Genomic DNA, 19,664 nt, shown 5'->3' with positions numbered 1-19,664 from the left:
GTCCACGGAGGACCCCAGCGTGAAACAGGGTGTATGCCAACGGTTGAGTCTGGTAGTAGCTGGAGCCAGTCCAGTGGGGCTGAGGGTTGTAATCTCCTGTCTGACTGAGGCCATATCCTGGTGGGTGATGATACAAGCCTTCCCCCCCTCTGTTATGCCTGTCCGGAACCATCACAGTCCCCACTCTGGCCGATGTATTCGGCCTCTATCCTTCCCCGACTCCGCACTTGAAGTCTGGGTCCGCCCACTCCCATTCCCCTCCCGAGGTCAAGGATCTGTGACCCTCAGACTGAAAATCGTGGCAAGTGTTGGGTTAATTGGGAGGGTTGGGGTGGGTAGGGAGTTGGAGGGTTGTTTGGGAGGCAGAGCCCCCATAGATATCGAATCTTGAATATTGGGAACGTAGCGCAGGGGCATGGTTGGATACAAAGTAATGTGCTTGACTGAGGTACTATCAAGCTCTCGTATGTTTTATTTGGTCGGCATTGCCAACTATGTGGCACGACGTGTAAGGTTGCCTCGGATATATATGCTATATCGTTAGTTCATATGTAAAAGTATTGTGTTTCATGCATACTGTACTTCAATGGTCCTGTATATGCAAAAACAGAATAATAATTTGTTTAAAAAAAAACAACACTGGGAGAAATATCTTTATTTCTCCTCGTTTGTGCTTTTTCTATGTGTGCTGCCTTCTGCAGCACAGATAGAAAGTGAAAAAACCTCATGTGATTATTGTTGGACAGAAAGGTTACCCTTCCTGTACAACAATATTCATCCCCGCAACGCAGCCACCCTAGCACCATGGTGCAGAGGTGCCTGCGTTGGCGCAGGCAGCCCATTGTGCGCCTGCGCAGGGAAAAAGGACAGGAATTCGCCTCATGTTATAGATACGGCGCATCCCTGCCATTTTAAATTGCCGTAGGGAAGCGCAGCAGGAAGGCCTGCTGCGCTTCCCTATGGCAAAACCTCATGAATGTGCCCCATGGCATCTAACTCAAATTAACCATTGAAAGGTGCAGTACGAAATGCATGTAAATAGCTAAGTAATACTATTAGAATGTGCAACAATGTGTATACACGTGCACATAGCAATTACACACCGTAAGCATGTATTGGTGCACCATCTGATAAACTGACCTGTTCAGGGGCCACATTGCTCAGGTAGGTCAGCAAAGGGAAGGAGCACGCCATCCTTAGACCAATCCACAATATCAGTCATACCCTTTGTCTGCCAAACAGACAGTCACCCCTGGTCCCACAGTGAACTAATACCTCACACATGGATACTGCGATGTCACGTGCATATGGGACATCAAGGTTTGGCCCTGTCAAGCCCCCCATCCAACCACGGCATGCTGTTTTGAGTACCCCTGGCAGGATGCCTGTTGGAATATGAAGGTACAGCACAATTTGCCAGAGTCCTTGAAGGGCAGGGCCCTCTGCCCCTGTTACACAGTGTCCGGCAAACAATCACCCATGTTCTGCATGAGCCCTGTAAAATTGTCTGCTACATGATATGAGTTGCAAAAAGCAACTGCCCATCCCCCCGCGTAGCGTGCACACATCAGAGCAGTCAAGGCCACACACCGTCTACCCACCACACACAGGAACACCATAAACATGGACTTGAGTAGTTTCAAAGTTTGCGCAGGTAGACATAGGACACATGCCATGTATACTGATGTCAGCCTAAAGTAACACGTATCTATTACCTCCCAATTACAGCTGATCAAGGATATGGAGTCCAGAGTTGGGTTATGACACCATTTGGAAATCCAAGCACTGACCAACAGAAGGCATACAACCATGCCCATTGCCGGACAAGGAACATTATTGAACGCAGCTTCGGAATCCTGAAGTCAAGGTTCCGTTGCCTTGACGTATCAGGTGGAAGGCTACTTTATTCACCAGAAACTGTTTGCAAAATAATACTTACATGTGCGATACTCCACAACATTTGTGTCAAAACTAATGTGCCCTGGGAGGAGGAGGACCAGCAGCCTGGACAGGTGGATGATGATGAACATGTGCAACCCCAAGTGCAAGACATCCACCACACAGCAGCAGGGATACGACGTCGATCACACATAGTGACTCAATTTTTCTCATGATGTAGAAAATTGAAGTCAGTAAAATGTACAATAAAGAACATTACACAATTTCAAGTTGCATCCTCAACTTTGTGTCCATTAACGTTCAAGTTCAAATCATAGATATATACATGTGCAGATGTACATAAAACTGCTGCTGCATGGCAGTGGAAGGACCTTGGTTGTGACAAGCTGTGGCACTGCCATAGCACAGGAAAGCAACATCCTATCAAAAACATGTTTCATAGTCGTGTGCAACCTTCTTTTGCATGAATAGATGGCATGCAGTGAATCATGCACACTTGCACCCTGAGTAAGCTATGTGTGTGTGGTGGTCCTGACAAGCATAGCTGCTGAAAGTGGCCACAAATATCACGCATAGAAAAACTTGTGCAAAAGCTCCTTGGGATGCTGATGTCTCACATATGGACATGTGAAAAGTGATGCAGCATTTCCGCCGTGGATAAGAAAAATACATACATGTCTGTGCAGAGTCACAGCTCAAGCAATGACATGCAGGCACTGGCAACAATGTGTGATGTAATGTCAGTCAGCTGCTGTGCAAGTTGGAAGTACCACTCACAGATCAATCCTTATTCACTCCGAATATACACACATATCATTTTACAGAAGGAAACGTTGGTGAGAAGAAGCCACACAAGTCAACATGCAATAAGGCAACATGTCGACACAGGTGACACACATGTACCATATGTGAAACATCCCTCGAACAACAACATGGGGTACAATGACAAGCCCCCTGTGCCACCAGAACATCACTTTGTCTGACGGACTGGTGGTGCATGGGGACCATCCATATGTACAGGGAGCGGGAAACCCACCCTGTGTGACTTCACATCTCCTTCCAAATACATAGGGGCAGATTTACAAGAAAGTGACGCATCTGTAGAGATGCGTCACTTTCCCTGCACCTACTTGCCAAATCCTTGCCTCACCATGGATGCACGGCGAACCATGGCGCAAGGATTGACAGATGCGTCAGAAATTCTGACGCATCTGTTGACGGAAAAATCACGTATTGCTGGAGTCGTGTCGCAAGCACGACGCAACTCCAGCAATGCCCAGGGCCGCCATATGCCTAACATGCTGCATCAATACTAACGCCTGCTTCAAGCAGGCGCAGGGTGTTGACGCAGCATGGATGTAAAAGTGACTCATTGAAATCTTGTAGATTTCACTGGGTCACTTATACGGGGCTTCCTGCGACAGAACGCCCACCCTGTACACATTAAACCTGACGCAGGTGTAATGTGGCGCAGGGCTTCACAACGTGACGCATCTCCCTAGATGCGTCACGTTGTTAATGGGCAGCAACATTTACGCAGCCGCTGCGTCACTAAAGTGATGCAAGGACGGTGCGAAAGTGACGCAAGGGGCTTGTAATTCTGCCCCAAACACTTTACACACAGCACTTAGCGGAGATTGTGAGTGCCATGTACGTTGCGGTGGTAGTTGACACACAACACACATGGAACAAGATACATATCCAGATTGACCAAATGAGTGAAAGCATGGAGATGCAACTGAATACTAAACCACCCTGGAGGTGGCGTAATCATTTGCAAAAAAGGAGACATTCCGTGCAAGATTACGGACTTCCTGTGCATCTCTGTCAATCAACAGGGATGCACCAGAAGTATCGAGCCATCTGCCCACCCGTGCGCAAACACAGATGTGCCGCATGTACAATGTGGTGCACCGTAGCGCATGGATGTGCAGATGCGTGTCGCATCCCCCTGTGCAAATGCGGTGCATTGCTGGAGTTGCGTTGCAAATGAAACGTAGGTCCAGCAAGTATGATCTTGGCCCTATCGCAAACATGCTGCATTAATACTTATACATGCTTCAAGAAGGCGCAGGCTTTTGATGCTGCATGAACGCCAAAGTGACTGAGTGTAATATTGTACATGTCACTCAGCCACTTGTCTGAGGCGTTCCTGCACTGGAAGGCCACCACCCCCCCCCCCCCCCCTGCCAGGATCACCAACATCTTGCGCAGGGCTCAACAACGTGACACATCTCACTAGATGTGTCACATTGTAAATAGCCAAAAGCATGGCACTGTCTTCGCCCCGCCACTGCATCACAAAAGTGATGTAACGGTGCGCTAAATATGGCATAATGGGATTGTACTTTTACCACTTTGTATGTACGCCGTGCCTTATCCCGCTCCATATCTGTGCTGCAGTCCACAACACTAATTTCAAGGGGATAATGCATGCACACAGATAATATCTGGTGACGTACGCATCCATGCACCAGGCTCCAAGGGTCCTGGCCCACTGCATGCCGAAAGTTGTTGCACCAGTGCAGGATGAAGCATGGATATGCAACATATTTCTGTGAATACGTGGCACACCTGCGCATTCAGGAGTGCAAAATGCAAATGCTGCTACGATGCTACAGTTCCTGGTAGTTCTGCCCTCACACATACACATCTATACAGTGGCAAATCATGATTGAGTCACTCACACAATAGAAGAGTGTTGCATCTCAATGTAAAGTGTCGCAAGTAGCAAAGCGTGGATAATTTTTACATTCTGCAGCAATAACAACATGAAAAGTGACGCTTTTACACGTAAAGTATCGCTTCTACAGGAAAGTCTCGCAAATGCACACAAACGAGTAGCATCCCAATAATGCGCGACGCACTGTGACTTACGTCACGCTTCGTAATTATTAATTCATGATGCAACACGCCAAACAAATAAGCGTCACGCATGCATACCTGAGCCTAAATGCAATAAGTGACAATCTACGCATCAACGGAAGCGTGACGCAAAACGTCAAAACGTGACGCATCGAAGCAGGAAATGATGCAATGATTCCAGAACCTCCCAAACCAGGAAGTGCACAGTTACTTTCACTTTCCCTTACTTGCTTTCGGTGTGTGCTTGCTGGTGGAGTTGTTTGGAGTCTGTGGTGTCCTGATTTGCCTTTCAAAGTGTCTTTTGTCTGTCCCCTGTGTCTTTTGAGGTGTGTTTTTATGTCTTTAGTGATTTGTGAGTCTTGTGTGTGTCTGTAACATTAGTATTGTGGGGTGTTTGTCGATTGGGGTAGTTAGTTTTAAGGCTTTATATAGGGGTGGGTTATTTTATAGTACATATTAGGTCAATCTTAAATAAGTTTCCTTTGTCGAATTTATTAAGTTTCCTTTACGTCATCCTAAATCATGTCGGGAAGGTCTCGAAATTTGACCGATCGACAGTTTGGCGGGATGATATGGCTAATATTCCACTACCTGCCCCGGATGATCAGCATGGGGGGCAGGGTCAGTCAGGGGTATGACACAGCAGGGCGCAAGCGCCGGTGGACCACTGTGCAGCAACATCTGGGGCGTCTATTCCAGATCCAGCGGACAACCCACCAGATAAAGCACCGCTGGCAGGACGTCATCAGCAGGGAGGCTGACCTGCTCGATCATCTTGGCCTGGAAGTTGGTGGTCCAGTTGGTAAGTCAATGTTTCTTGTCACTCATATATTCTCTTCAGAGGTGCTAATCTATGCCATATCTCCCTCTGCACAAATCGTATGACCAATCAATTGGCGTTGCAATGGTCTGTATGGATGTACATATGAGCGCATGCAATACAAAAGACTGTTCTGTGGCCACAGACACATATGTTGGAAACCATGGGGCAGATTTATGAGGGACTTGTGCCCCTTTGATGCCGCCGTAGCGTCACTTTTGTGACGCAGCGGTGGTGTAAACCCTGCGCCAGTTTGCGCCATATTCACATCGTGACGCATCAATGGAGATGTGTCACGCTGTAAAGCTCTGCGCGACATTAAACCTGCGTCAGGTTTAATGTAGCGCAGGGTGGGTGTAACGGCGGAAATAACCCTCGGAAAAGTGATTCAGTCAAATCTATAATATGTGACTGACTCACTTTTCCGACAATGAGGCTTCAAAACCCTGCACCTGCTTGAAGCAGGCGTAAGGCTTGACAGACCATGTTAGGGATGGGCAGGTTGGAACAGTGCTGGAGTTGCGTTGCGCTTGCAACACAACTTAAGCACTGCGGCAACCTTACGCCATCGAATGCGTCACGCATCTGTTTATTCCTGCGCCATGATGCGCCGCATTGCAAATGCTGCGCATCATGGGTGGCGCAAGGGTAAACTTGTGTGACCCATCTCTCCTGGCGCATCCTTGCTGATTTGCAGGGATGCGCCAGGAAACATCAATCGGCCCAAATATATATGATGTTGACATAGAAATTTTCTCTATTCACACAGACACATGCACCAGTTAAATAAATTGATTTTTCATAGTCATGCTGTGAACAAGGGGGAGGATGATTTGGATACAAAGGGGCAGATTCATGACGTCTGGCGCATCTCTGCTAATCAGCAGAGATGCGCCAGAGGAGTTGCCACGCATCTGCCCACTTGTGCGCCACCATTGATGCGCCGCATTCGTGATGCGGCGCACCGTGGCACTCGGATGGGCAGATGCGTGACGCATCTGCCGTCGTATGGATGGTGCATTGCTGGAGTTGCTTTGCAACCGCGACGCAGCTCCAGCAAGGCTCTGGGTGCCCCTATCCCTAAAATGCTGCGTCAATCCTTACGCCTGCTTCAAGCAGGCGCAGGGATGTGACGCAGCATGGCTGGAAAAGTGACTGAGTGAAATCTTGTCGATTTCACTCAGCCACTTTTAGGAGGCGTTCCTGCGCCGGAACGCCCACACCTGCCCTGGAACGCCTACATGTGGCGCAGGGCTTTACAACGTGACGCATCTCCCAGATGCGTCACGTTGTAAATACCCCGCACCATGGCGCAGGATTTGCGCCGCTGCTGCGTCACAAAAGTGACGCAACGGCGGCGTAAATGAGGCGCAAGTCAAACATAAATCTGCCCCATGATGTGTAATCACGGTGCCAAGCCCTGTGCTGGTACACAAACTGCCACCATGTGCAGGCAAACTTGCTAACATGTACATGGCTGCCTGCGTCGTGGGGCAGTAGTGTCTGTTCATGTAGGGACACCTTCATGCACCCTGTAGGAAACCGGGGTCTCCAGTCCCTAAGGGCGGTAACGTGACACGAGCGGCTGGGCACCCAGAGGCCTGTGTGTAAAGCAACCATACAACACGCACTTCGCATGGAATGGGGAACGCACACAATAAGGTACGCCACACTGTAAAGGTTCATGCAAATAATTCAAGTTTATCCAAGTAGTTCGAGATAAATGCAGTTCATGTGATATAAATGCAATTCATGAGATGTAAATGCAGTTCATGCGATATAAATGCAATTCATGAGATGTAAATGCAGTTCCTCAGATATCAATGCAAGCTTCACTTAGATTAGCAGTGGATTCACCCGCCCCATATTCACCAGCACGTCATGCACCAGTAGGTTTCTAAAGGCTCTAGGCCACCCTAGTGTTTCTCACTTCTCAGGGTAGGGTTTGGGGACTGTAGCGCCACTCCTAGGGCGTGCAGGGACCCAGGGCAGAACTCGTGGGCACACCGCTACTTTGGTTATCTGTAGCACCTCAGTGGCGATTCCCGCGCTTTACGCGCTGAGCGGTGAATACCTCAGAACAGCGCCTATTTCCACAGAGTGCTACTCGTGATTAACTGGCAATGACTACTTCAGAACGGGGCATCTAGACCAGAGCGCTGCTTGTAGTTGCCAACAGGGAACACTTTGGAACGGAGCATTTAACACAGAGCGCTGCTCGTAATCAATAGCCATGCATTTGTCATAACGGAGCATTTGAAACAGAGCCCTATCATCATCATTCGCAAGGAATACTTCAGACTGGAGCATTTAAAACCGAGCGCCATTCGGAATCATTAGCAAGGAATACTTCAGAACGGAACATGAATAACAGAGTGCAACTCGTAAGCAATGACATTCAGCACTTCAGAACGGAACATGAAGAGCATAGTGCTACTCGTAATCAGTAACAGTGAATCTCTACACACGGAGCTAGTAGCAGGGAGCGCACCGGACTTGCGGAGCGAGTCTCTCGGGCTCCGGTGCAGTTTGTAGGGCACCACGCTTCAGTACAGTCACGGGGGGCACAAGGAAAGGATCCCTTGGCGGGGTCTCTCAGTCGTGGTGACCAGGGGGACTCCCACGGAGAGGAAACCCGGGCTCAGGGTGTGTTGCGGCTCCCAAACATCAGGGGGCGCACCGGCGTCAATCACAGCATCCGGGCTTACCTTGCTCTTGACGTCGGATGGCGTCCGCTCCATTGGCGATGTGGGAAATGGTCCTCGGCCTGGCGCACCTTCTTGCACAGCTGCGATGGCAGCAACGGGTCCCCGGGCTTCTCCACGGGCCTCGTGACACTGAAGGGCACTTATTCCGGCCTTCCGCCCGCTGCGGTGAGCGCGCTTGCTTCCACGCCACAGGGGGGGGGGCTGAAATTAAGGAGGGGAGCTCCGCGCTCAGCGGAGCACGCTGCCGAGGGACCCAGGCCAGGTCAGGGAGCGCAGGGGTCACAGCGCTAGTACCTGGTCGATCCCCGGTGGTTCTTCAATCTGCTTTGCATAGGGTTTCGGGGGTCAGTCAGGACACGCAGTCTCAGCATTCAGTTACTGTTCTCAGGTGTTAGATGAAGTCTTGTTGGCGCAGATGGCTCTGGCGCCCTTAAGGGGGTTCTGTTACAGGGGGGTAGGGATGGAGTTAACGACTAGGTCCTTCCTAGTCAGGCTGGGCAGAGGTTCTTTTGGTCCTACTACTGCTGTGCAAGATCAGAGGGTTTCACAGGGTCCCTCACTCACTTAAGAGGCAGCACCTAAATCCTGTCACTCTCAGAGGCATAAGTCCCTGGCTAGGCCCAACCGCCTACACTCCTGCGTGGATTCTCCAGCTCTGCTGTACCCCACTGGCCAACTCACCACAAAAAGTACCCTTCCTCACTTAAGTAGCCCTAGGTCAGGTGACCTCTAGCCAAGGCGGCTAAAGTAAAACGCCACCTCCCTCCTAGAAGGTTCCAGCACATTCCAGGAGCTTCCCCATTCTACCCATGGGACAAAAGGCGGGCTGGTGTCGCAACATTGTTGTGGGGTCCCAGCCAGCTCCTGGCAGCTAGGGTGCTACTATGAAAGACCACTCTGCAGTAGCAGGGGTCTGTGGCAGCCATCTTGGGAGAAGGGAGCACCTGCACCTTAACACTGATTGGCAATGAAAAGGCGCCCAGAGACCTAGTCCAACACAAAAATGATGGTGGACAAAAATTAGGCACAATCACAAATAGAAGGGGGGACCACCCTAGGGCTGACAGGTCCAACACACCCCAAGGTCACAAATGTCATGATTCTCTCCTCCAATGTGTGTAATCAAATGCAGCATGCATTGAGCAATGACAAATGAAATGATTAAATAGTCCCTTTTTTGAGACACAGTAGGCCAGCCTTAGGGTGGAGTGCCATCCTGATGGTTTCCCAGTTAATTGCCACTCTGTAAGTCTGGCCATGCATCAGTGGCTATGGGTGTTGTGTGTGAACATCCACATCTAACAACATGCAACATAGCAAGCCTTTTAAAAACTGAGTGCAAATTTTACATATTCACAAGTGCATGGTAAAACACGCTTGCTGGATTTGCAGTTCATTGTCAATGTTAAGCATGAATCAGCACCACCAGGATGTAGAATATAGTGAAGTACTGTTGGAACAAGGAATATTTAAAATGTCAATGTTGTATTCCATTGCTTGGAATTTCAAACAGTGTGGTGCAGACAAAGGTCTGGGGTTGCATCATTCCTGCACTATCTTGTATTTCAGTCCATACCCTGTGCATATGTCACGATATACATGACTCTGGTTGCGTATGTAAGCATGCGGCATCAATAGATGAATCAAGCAGGCATCATCATCAGGATTAGCCTACTCACATGTGAGGTTCGCAATCCAGCTGCAGTTGCAGAGTCTGTTACATACATTTGAAAAGGAGAGGTGCACGGTGTGGTCTGCGCAGGATGTTTGTTGTCAGCTCATTGCATGTGGGTCGTAAGCATGCGCTAGTCCACTTAAGGTGCATAAGCTCACTATTACACACCCAGCTTCATTGTAAACGCTGAATGCTGGAGTGACGTGTGTGCCAGATTGGTAGGAGAGGTTGGTGACAGGGGTACATTTGTGATCATCAAAGGATGAGTATCATGGTAGATGCGCTGTCTGTGGTGCTCAATGTTGTCAAAGATGAGATGGAGGGGTAGCAGGTTTTGCATGAAGATACATGTTTACATTGACCTGTGTCTGAAAATGTCAATGATCCTGGAAGGCACATGACATCTGTGTGGAAATATGAGCAGCGCTTGTTGTAGTGATCCTGTGAGGGGGACATGTCCGCATGCACAATGCTAGCTCTGCCAATGTAACTCGTGAAGTGGATTCTTAGTGTAGCATTTCTGGAGTTGCTGAGGATTGATTGGGTGAGTCATTTGCCCTTGTAAAATCTTGATGTGTGTGTGGATTGTTGAGATGGTGTCCTTGCTTTGGATCCTTATCAAGGGGATTTATGGTGTCTTAGCGTCCCCGTCCTTCATCGTTGCAAAATGGTGTCTGCATGTGTCTCACTAATGATGTGGTCTGTATGCGATCCGTGTTGACTTCCTGTGCTGCTGTGTGTCTGTGTTGGAGACTGTAGCAAAATCATCTAGACATTACGATAACCATCTGTGTGGTCCATTGAGAACCAAGCTTGTGTAGTGCAAGGTGTTGTTGGCATTTTGGTTTGTGGCTCATTATAGTTGTTAGTTGTCAAGAATCTGTAATTTCTGTGTGGGGTGCTAATTGTTTCATATGGATGCAGCTGTATGGTTGACAGGAGGTGTACGTCAGAACGGTCAGGCCATGGGGGTATGTGGTCTTGGTGTGGTGGATGTGTTGATGTTGCCACCGTCCTTGTGGCTGTGCCTTGTGGCCAGTTGCTACTGTGTGATGTCTACAAGCTTGTCAATGCATTTTGCTAACCTGTTGGCACGTCTGTAGTCAAGATGTGAGTTGAGCTATGTCACAAGTCTGTGGAACATGTATGCGAATGCATGTTGGGCAATGATGTATGTGATGTGGGTTGTGTACACACCTCAGGGGCATGTAGGTATTTGGACGAGGTTCCCACAGAGGTGTTGTCCTTGTTCTGACCTGGATCTGTGCACTTAGTCGTTTGATGTTGAGCGTGCAATGGCTTGTGCTTCACTTTGTGATGTAGATGTACCTATTGAGTGCAATGGCATGTGCACACACCAGACAGTTGTTGTAGACTAATCATGAAATGGGATGATTGATTGGTGAGTCATCTGCTAACTTGGGATGGAAAGGTAGCGTTTACCATGATTCCTGTGAGTAACGCTCCATCTGTTGCTAGTCTTTTTGCGGATGATACAGATCTCCATGGCTAGTCTTCAAAGGGTGGACACTTTGATGGCGATGCATGTCATGATCCAGAGTTGGTGTAGTTTTGTGTGTACGTAGTGTGCGTGTACTTGGTGGTGTACGCCAGGGTGCATTGTAGTCTGGATTACTGTCCATGGGTGTTGCTGGCTGTGTAATTTGCGTAGCGTGTAGATTTGCCACTGGTACAGTCCATACAAAGTGATCCAAGTTTGAGCTGATGGATTGTGTAGAGGCACGTCCAATGATTGAGTTTGGGCTTGTTGCTGGGTAACGATGGCTTTGGCTGATGGTCCGATACTGTGCATCTGCAGTGTGTACATGCATCAAACTACATGTTCGCTTGAATGTATCATGGATGTACACCTTGAATGCTGTATACGTCAGGGTGGATGCACTTCAGGTGAATCAGCATCCCGAACGGAGTGTGAAGCAGGCAGCCAAATGTAACCCTAGTCATGTGTGAGCCACTATGCAACAGTCATCTGCAAGATCATATCAGTGTGCAATCAGTGAACATGATAGAGCTTAACATGCTGTGGGAATGTTGAGAGTCGAAGAAGCGTTGTCAGTGTCTGTGGCTAATAAATGCTTACACATGTGCATGTGCATAAACACGTTTTTGAAACAGCAATCCTTACAGCAGTCAGCAACAGTGTCTGCATAAGGGCATGTGTGTTGAATCTGTTGATGCATGTGCGAAATCACAGGGATGGCACACATGTGTGTTCCACACTCAGTGAACATTGATGTGGAAGCAATCCAGTGTTTCCACTGTCCATGTGTGTTAGGAAAAATATGGCTGCACTCAATGTAAAAGGAGTGACACGTCCTGTTATTTCCATGCATGTGTCACGCTAAATAATGTTTTGGTCTAAATTTGCATGTACATATGATGTGATTCTATACCAATTTGTACTTCTGTTACTCTTCTTGTAGGTGGCCCACGGCCATATACACAGGGGGAGGTCGACAGCTTTGAAGACCCAAATGCCACCAGTGAGTATCCATGTTCATATAATTTGATGTGTATCAAGTGCGAGGATGGAATCAAAACTGTGTATGAGTGCAACTATGGTACAATCACAACTTCCTGCTGCAGTCAGAACTTATCTTTTGCATCCAAATTCCAAACTACATGATGTAACATGTTGTGACCGTTGTACTACGTGTGGACATGTGTGGACAGATCAGAAGCCACAACACTGTCCGACACTCCTTGCCACTATCCACAAGGCAAAATGGAGTGGCCATTGCCACTGGGACTGGAGTAGCCGAAGCCAAGTTGATAAAACAGCATCTGAACCCTGCCAGAAGGAGAGGAGTGCATGCTGGGCACAGTGCTCACTACATGTTGGGGATGTAGCATTCACCAATTGTTGTACAGGGCGTGATTCCAGGGTTGCAGTGGGGGTGCAAGGTCAGAGTCAGCTGGTCTATGGATGTACATGGCTTGACATGCCTCTCAATATTGATTCAATGTGGTGACACAGAGAACAACCAGCCAATAAGTGGCCATGCTCAGTGTCCATGCTTGTCACATGGCTCTTCACGTCAGTGCACTGATTGCCCTAGAGCATGAAATGTGACTAGGACTCAGACCTGCAAAGAAAATGAATGCGCCTACATGTTAAAAATATTTTTTATTACAAAAATTAGCAAGGCCAGATAGACAACAGATAATGTTCAGTATGCATGCAAGGTCGTGCTGTACGATTGTTACCATGAACAAGCCAAGCTGATCCACATTTCATATTTAATGTGAGAAAAGAGATCACTGTGACACCCAATGCAAATTTGTGAGGCTGTGTCCCTTCATCAGGGGTATACTGTGTTGAGAAAAGAATAACGATTAATAAGGTAGCACACCTGTGATCAGATATGTAGATGAACACTAGTATGGCATGTGAATACACCGTGCTCCCCTCACCACTGGTGAATGTAACAAATGAAATAGAAAAAAACCCATGACTATCACGAGGATTATAATCTACATTCCAATAGTTCCAAGCACTATGGAAATGGACATGACGCTATGGAAGCAAGCTGTAGCACACCAGAACTTCTGAGTGATCAAAATGAGTTGCACAAGAACAATAACAAGAGTGTGACAATTTATGTAGATGATATAAAGGATGTCTTATGAAGCCTGAAGACAGTCAATGATGAATTTAGTTGAAGTTTAATTTTGGGCACCATTGATGTGTGGCAATTTTGACATACATACCACATGCCAATGGAGTTGAAGCATGGAATGGTCTTACAATTTGAATTGCACTTTTGAATGCATCTAAATGTTGAATTCCACGACAATTTAAAATCTGTGTACACAATAGCAATTGTAACTGGAATGAGAATCTGTACATACAGTTAAACACAACTTCCATGGGTTTCCTGGGTGCACCATCTTATGCTAACACATACATGGACAAATGTCCAAAGTTCATATTCTTGAACACACTACGTGGCAAGAAGTTTTGCTATGTTCACCTCGATTCTTTGATATCATCTCCTTCCTTTCAACATTTGCGACGCCAGCCATGATTCTGAAAATACGCACACGTAACCAAATAGGTCCAAGGATACAATTCACACATCCTATCATCAGGTTGCACTCCTAGTCAACCTTCACGGTCTCGGCCACTCCATACTTACTACATATATGGCCTGCTGGTACATTAGCAACAGTGCACGCGTACCGCAAATCAATGATTCATGTGTCATATAAGTGTGCGCTCATCCCAAAAAATGACATTTGATCCTTCACGTCCGTGAACAATTTGGAGAAGTTCAAGTATATTGTAGTGACAGTTTAATGTCATCCTTGCATTAATTAGCCAATGTATCATGCTATGGAAACATTGTCAGTGCAATTACCATCAACATCCCTAGCCCCAAAACATTTGTATATGGATGAGCCATAGGAATGGCAGTCAGACTTATTAATCAATCAATCAATCATTACTTTTGTAAATTGCTCTACTCACACGTGAGGCTCTCAATGCGCGGGGGGAGGTGTGCTGCTATTGTTCGAACAGCCTGTTCTTGAGTGCCCTCATGAAGGCAAGGAGGACCAGGCTCAGCTGTATGAGGGTGTTCCAGGTCTTTGCAGCATGTTGGCAGTACAAACTCCTGCCGCTGGTAGGTCTTTGGATGTGGGGGACAGTGGCAAGGGCAAGGTCACTGAAAGGGCACTGGCAATTCTGGTAGTAGACGGTGATTATCCTGTTGAGGTATGTTTGACCGGTGTGGGGGAGTGCTCTGTGTGCATGGGTGAGAAGCTTGCAGGCGATCCTCTTGTTGACGGTGAGCCAATGCAGGGATCCCAGATGGGGTGTGATGTGGCTGTGGCAAGAGGAGTTGTGCACAAGGTGTGCAGAAGCGTTCTGTATGTGTTGCGGACGTTTACGGAGTTTGGCAGTGGCTCCCACATTGTCTGCATGTCAATGGTGCAGCCTGATGCAGACGAGGCCAAGGGTGAAGCTTCTACTGGTTGCAGTGGGGATCCACTTGTACATCTTGCTGAGCATGCGGAAGGTGTTGTAGCTGGCGGATGAGACGACGTTGACCTGCCTGGTCATGGTGAGTGTTGATTCGAGGTTGACCCCCAGGTTGCTTGCATGGTTGGTGTCTGCCGGTGCTGCTCTCAGTGTAGTTGTCCACCAGGAGTTGTCCCTGGCTGAGGGGGTGGATCCAAAGAAGAGGACCCCCGTCTTGGGTGAGTTTGGCTTCAGTCATTTGTTCGTCATCCACTCGTCAACGGCAGTCATTCCTTCGTGGATGTTGGTTTTGGTGTTGAGGTTGTCCTTGGTGAGGGAAAGGATCAGCTGTGTGTTGTCAGCGTAGGAGATGATGTGGAGGTGGTGCAGTTGTGCAACGTGTGCAAGCGTGCCCATGGAGATGATGAACAATGTTGTGCAGAGGGATGATCTTTGTGTTCTGCCGCTGATGATCTTTGAGGCTTGGGAGCAGAATGAGGGTAGGCGGAGGCTCTGGCTGCTGCCAGAGAGGAAGGAGGTGGTCCACTCCAGAGCCTTGCTTTGGATTCCTGCGTGTTTGAGGCATGTGCGTAGGGTGCGTTGACAGACATTGTTGAAGGCGGCTGAGAGGTCATGGCGGATGTGTGGCGCCCTTTCATCATTGTACATCAGGGGCCAGATGCCATTGGTGTCGGCAATGAGGCCATTGTCAATACTGGGATTCCTGCAGATGTCGGAGTGTGACAGGTCCAGGATTGTGTACTCCTCGAGGTAGCCGGTCAGTTGTTTGTTTGCAATCTTGTGCATGCCCTTTAGCAGGAATGGGAGCAGGGAAATTGTCTGGAAGTTCTTGAGGCCTCTTGCATCCACCTTGGATTCCTGGAGTGAGGCGTTGATCTCGGCGTGCATCAAAATTTGCTGGGAAGCTCGCACTCTCGAAGGAGATGTTGATGGCCTTGAGGAGATGGGTTGCAATGGTGGGGCTAGCTTTGCTGCACATGTGGTGCGCAAATGTGTCAGACGGTGAGATGGAGTGGATGGTGTACCTCATTTTGATGTTGTCCTTCACATTGCTCCAGGTGAGCAGGGGGGTCAGTGTGGATGGTGGCCGGGGTGTCTGAGGTGTTGGTGCCTGTCAAGGTGTACGGGTTGTGGTAGCTGTTGTGGATGTCTGCAATATTGCAATGGAAGAGTGTGGCAAGGGTGTATCACAGGTCTTGCAGTTGTGGGATGTCATTGGTCTTGGAGCCAGGGTTGGAGGGTACCTTAATGATGTTGAATATCTCATTTTTATTGGGGGCGCTGTTGTCTATGCAGTCCTTGGTGGTGGCCCTTGTAGCAGTTCAGATGAGGTGATGGTGTCTGAGGATGCCGTTCTTGTGGCCCACATACTGTCTGGTGTCTGTTTGGGGTGCAATGTTTTATGTACTTTCTGGCATGTGTGTATGGAGGGCCGTATGTCCACAGTGAACCAGGCAGCCTTCTTGTCAATGTGTCTGTTGGAGGGTTCTGTGATCGGGGTGACAGTGTTGTGGCAGTCATTGATCAATTGCCTGCATTTGCATGTGGCGCAGTCAGTGTAGTTTGGGTTGGCGTGTGGGCTCTGGGCAAGGGTGTTGTCAAGCTGTTCATTGTTGTCTTTGATCTGGCTGCTGCATGTGATGTGTTGAATGTGTTGGGGTGTGGTGATTTGTCTTGAAAGTGTAGTGGATGCACCAATGGCCAGTCCTGTTTGGTGGTGTGGCTGAAAGGGACATGGGAGGTAGCCGAGGATCTTGGTCAAGCGTGCGTCTGGCGGAGTGGGTGTGCGTTTTGACGAGCTTACTGAGTCCGAGGTTGACTACCAGGGTGGAGGAGTTGTTGTGTTTGTGGTTCTTGAGGTGGAGGTTCAGGTGTACCAGGAGGATGTAGTCATGCGTGCAGAACCAATTGGCAATGGTGTCACAGAATTGAGGCCAGGGTCCAGGGGTTCTGTAGACGAGGGTTCCTCTGAGAATGGGGTTGTGGTATGTGTGGCTCTTCAAGTGCATGAGTTTGGCGGTGCTGAGGGTGTGGTCATTGATGTGTGAGGCCCAGAGGGTTTTGTGGTTGACCATGACAATGCCAAGTCCACCTCCTACTCCGTTGTTGCGGTCCCTGCCAGTGTTCTTGTAGCCGTCCAGAATGGCTATGGCAACGTCGGGCATGGAGGAGGCCTTCAGACATGTCTCCCCCAGGAAGGCAACATCCGTGGAAGATGTATGGATTGTGTCCACGAGTTGGATGGGGTGTTTGCGTACTGTGTATAGCATATGGTGTATTTGAATGCGTTTCGCCTTGTGCTGGGTCAATGAAAAGGTCAATTTGTAATGTATGGAAAATTCCTGTGGATATGCCTTGCAAGCTGCACATCAATATGTCTGTGAGTCATGTAGTTGGCATTCAATCTGTCGGTCATCACATTTCTCATGTGGTTCCATTGTGCTCGTGGACCCACCCACCTTGGATAGTTATGCAATATTCCTACAACGGAGTATAGATGACACTATGTACCATGTGCACAGAATAAGAGCAAAGCTATGTGTCAAGTATGCATGTCTTCCATAATGTAGTGAAAAGGCTTATTCAATCCAATCAGTTTCCAGGATGATGTCAATATATGTGTACCAAAGCGGGTGTAGTGTCCATGCATTGACTTTTCCTACGTGTAACACAACAGATGGGAGCCCATGCGTGGTTCGTCCTCATGGAATTCCACACAGAATATTTCAAGCCTAGGGTGGCTTTTAGAAATTTGTAGTCCACAGCCATTTGTTTGTGGGACAGGAATCAGCCTCCTATTTGATTATTTTGCTGACAGCCTCATCTCATGTCTAGACGTATCACAGACCCACTTTCACAATTAATGTTGGTACAGGACTTACAATGTGTGTCCCACAGATGATTGGATATGTATGGCACAATCAATGAGATGGCCGATGGCCAGGATGACCCGGCCCAGCATGGTTGCATTAGCAGTTAATGCATGGACTGCAGGTGAGCATTTCTGCAGTCCACACACTTCAACAGCTAGTCATGTGTCCTTCTGATGTGACCCTTGGAACTGTAGTACTTGATTGTCCCTTTTTTCCCATGGAACAGATAAGGGATGATGTTGACATTGCTGTGACGTGCTTTAGTGCACAGGGTAGGTGACACTACGAACGTATTTCAACACACAAGTGTGGCACATCCTGTCTGATAATGTTATATTCACATTCATGACAACATAAGACTTATGTCATGATGCTGTGACGCATCCTTGATCCTTTGTCATGATGACTGGGTTGCTGCAAGATATGGTAGATTTGTTACTGTGTTTTGGAGATTGGACAATACCCACAAAAACCATGGGCTACATGTAAGTGCTTGTAGCATGTATGCTGTGAACGCCAAGCTGACGTTAATTGCACCCTGCTAGTACTACATGGCATGCTGCATGCCATCCAATTTTAGTATTGTTATGAATTATGAGTCTCCTTGGTGTGTAGACAGCAAGCACATCTCTGTGTTCCAATATGCAATTGCCACTTCAGTGCATTCCTCTGTTGGAGTGTGAAATGAACGGGCTAGTGGTAAATATGCAAGGGAAGGAGTTCTTCTTGACAAACTGTGACAAACTGTGACACTGTCAGAACCTAGCGTCCATTGCAGATTCATGTCCACATGACTCCATGCCTGATACAAGGCGAGCCAGATGTCATTTTTGTGGGGAAATTATCACATGTCGTGATGCCTGTTGACTGGTTCTTACATTCATATGGCTCATCATTAATTAGTTACTATGTCAAGTGTGCCAAGGATTACCATGCAACCATGACATTCAGTTGACTGCACAGTATGTGCCGAGCTAAATCAGTACTTATGTATTGGTGTGTGTGGGCAACAAATGGAAAAGATGATTTGCCCAAATGTGTTTTACATTACACCTGACAGCATGCATTTCCTATGATTTAATGTCCGGCATGTTCTGGTGAACTGACACATGTCCACCTTTTCATACAGATAACATGAATGCAGAGGATGAGCGGGCTTTCCGCATAAGGAAGGCCCGATATCTACACATCCTCTCCGTGGCAAAGGGCTTCCGCTGGACCTCCCGCCAGTATGAGAAGCAGCGGGCTACCGACACGTGGACCACCGACCCCGCCTCAAGGGATGGCATGCAGCCACAACAGCATCCTCCCACTCCCGTGGCCCCATCGACCTCATCAGCCGCTGTTGTCCCCAGTGGAGCAGCCTCTGGATCGTCTGCTCCACAGGCCATACCGGAGCAGGCAATGGACACCCTGATGTCCAGACTTGATTCCATGGACAGGAAAATAGAGAAGTTGGAGGAGAAATTGGACACGGTCCACCAGAGACTGGAATATTTGATTAGCCAAATCTAGGGGCTAATATAAATATGGTTTACAGTTATTGTGTTTGTTAATATTATTATTTTGTAAGTATCATTTTGTTAGTGATTGTAGATTTTGTAGTATATGTAGGCATAGTTAGTTGAGATAGGTTTTTAGATGTAGATGTAGTTTTAAGGTTTTTATCATAGGGGTTTATTAAATACTTTTAGGGGTGGGGGGTAATGTTATGTGTGTTAATGTTTATGAAAAAAAAAAAAAAAATTGAAAAAAATATATATATTTGTTTTAGTATGGTGTTATAGTTAGTAAATGTGTAGTTTAAGTATGTGTATGT

General features: G+C 47.8%; 1 protein-coding gene across 1 annotated transcript; it reads left to right on the top strand.

Moving 5' to 3' along the window:
- The first annotated feature begins 5,061 nt into the window (after nucleotides 1–5,061).
- Nucleotides 5,062–19,360, top strand: LOC146834525 (uncharacterized). Its single transcript, XM_085599926.1, has 3 exons — nucleotides 5,062–5,566; nucleotides 12,412–12,471; nucleotides 18,975–19,360. The coding sequence occupies exons 1-3, from the start codon at nucleotides 5,287–5,289 to the stop codon at nucleotides 19,358–19,360; spliced, it is 726 nt and encodes a 241-aa protein (XP_085456052.1). The 5' UTR covers nucleotides 5,062–5,286.
- Nucleotides 19,361–19,664: the final 304 nt, after the last annotated feature.

The sequence above is a fragment of the Triturus cristatus genome, chromosome 4_2, assembly GCF_964204655.1.
Source record: "Triturus cristatus chromosome 4_2, aTriCri1.1, whole genome shotgun sequence".
Taxonomy (NCBI): domain Eukaryota; kingdom Metazoa; phylum Chordata; class Amphibia; order Caudata; family Salamandridae; genus Triturus; species Triturus cristatus.
This window is presented reverse-complemented; position numbering and strand designations above follow the sequence as displayed.

Excerpts from the sequence above, each read along its gene's own strand:
- LOC146834525 (XM_085599926.1), top strand. The coding sequence starts at position 5,287 with ATGTCGGGAAGGTCTCGAAATTTGACCGATCGACAGTTTGGCGGGATG. Across the intron at positions 5,567-12,411 it reads GGAAGTTGGTGGTCCAGTTG|GTGGCCCACGGCCATATACA; the intron begins GTAAGTCAATGT and ends CTCTTCTTGTAG. Across the intron at positions 12,472-18,974 it reads TGAAGACCCAAATGCCACCA|ATAACATGAATGCAGAGGAT; the intron begins GTGAGTATCCAT and ends CTTTTCATACAG.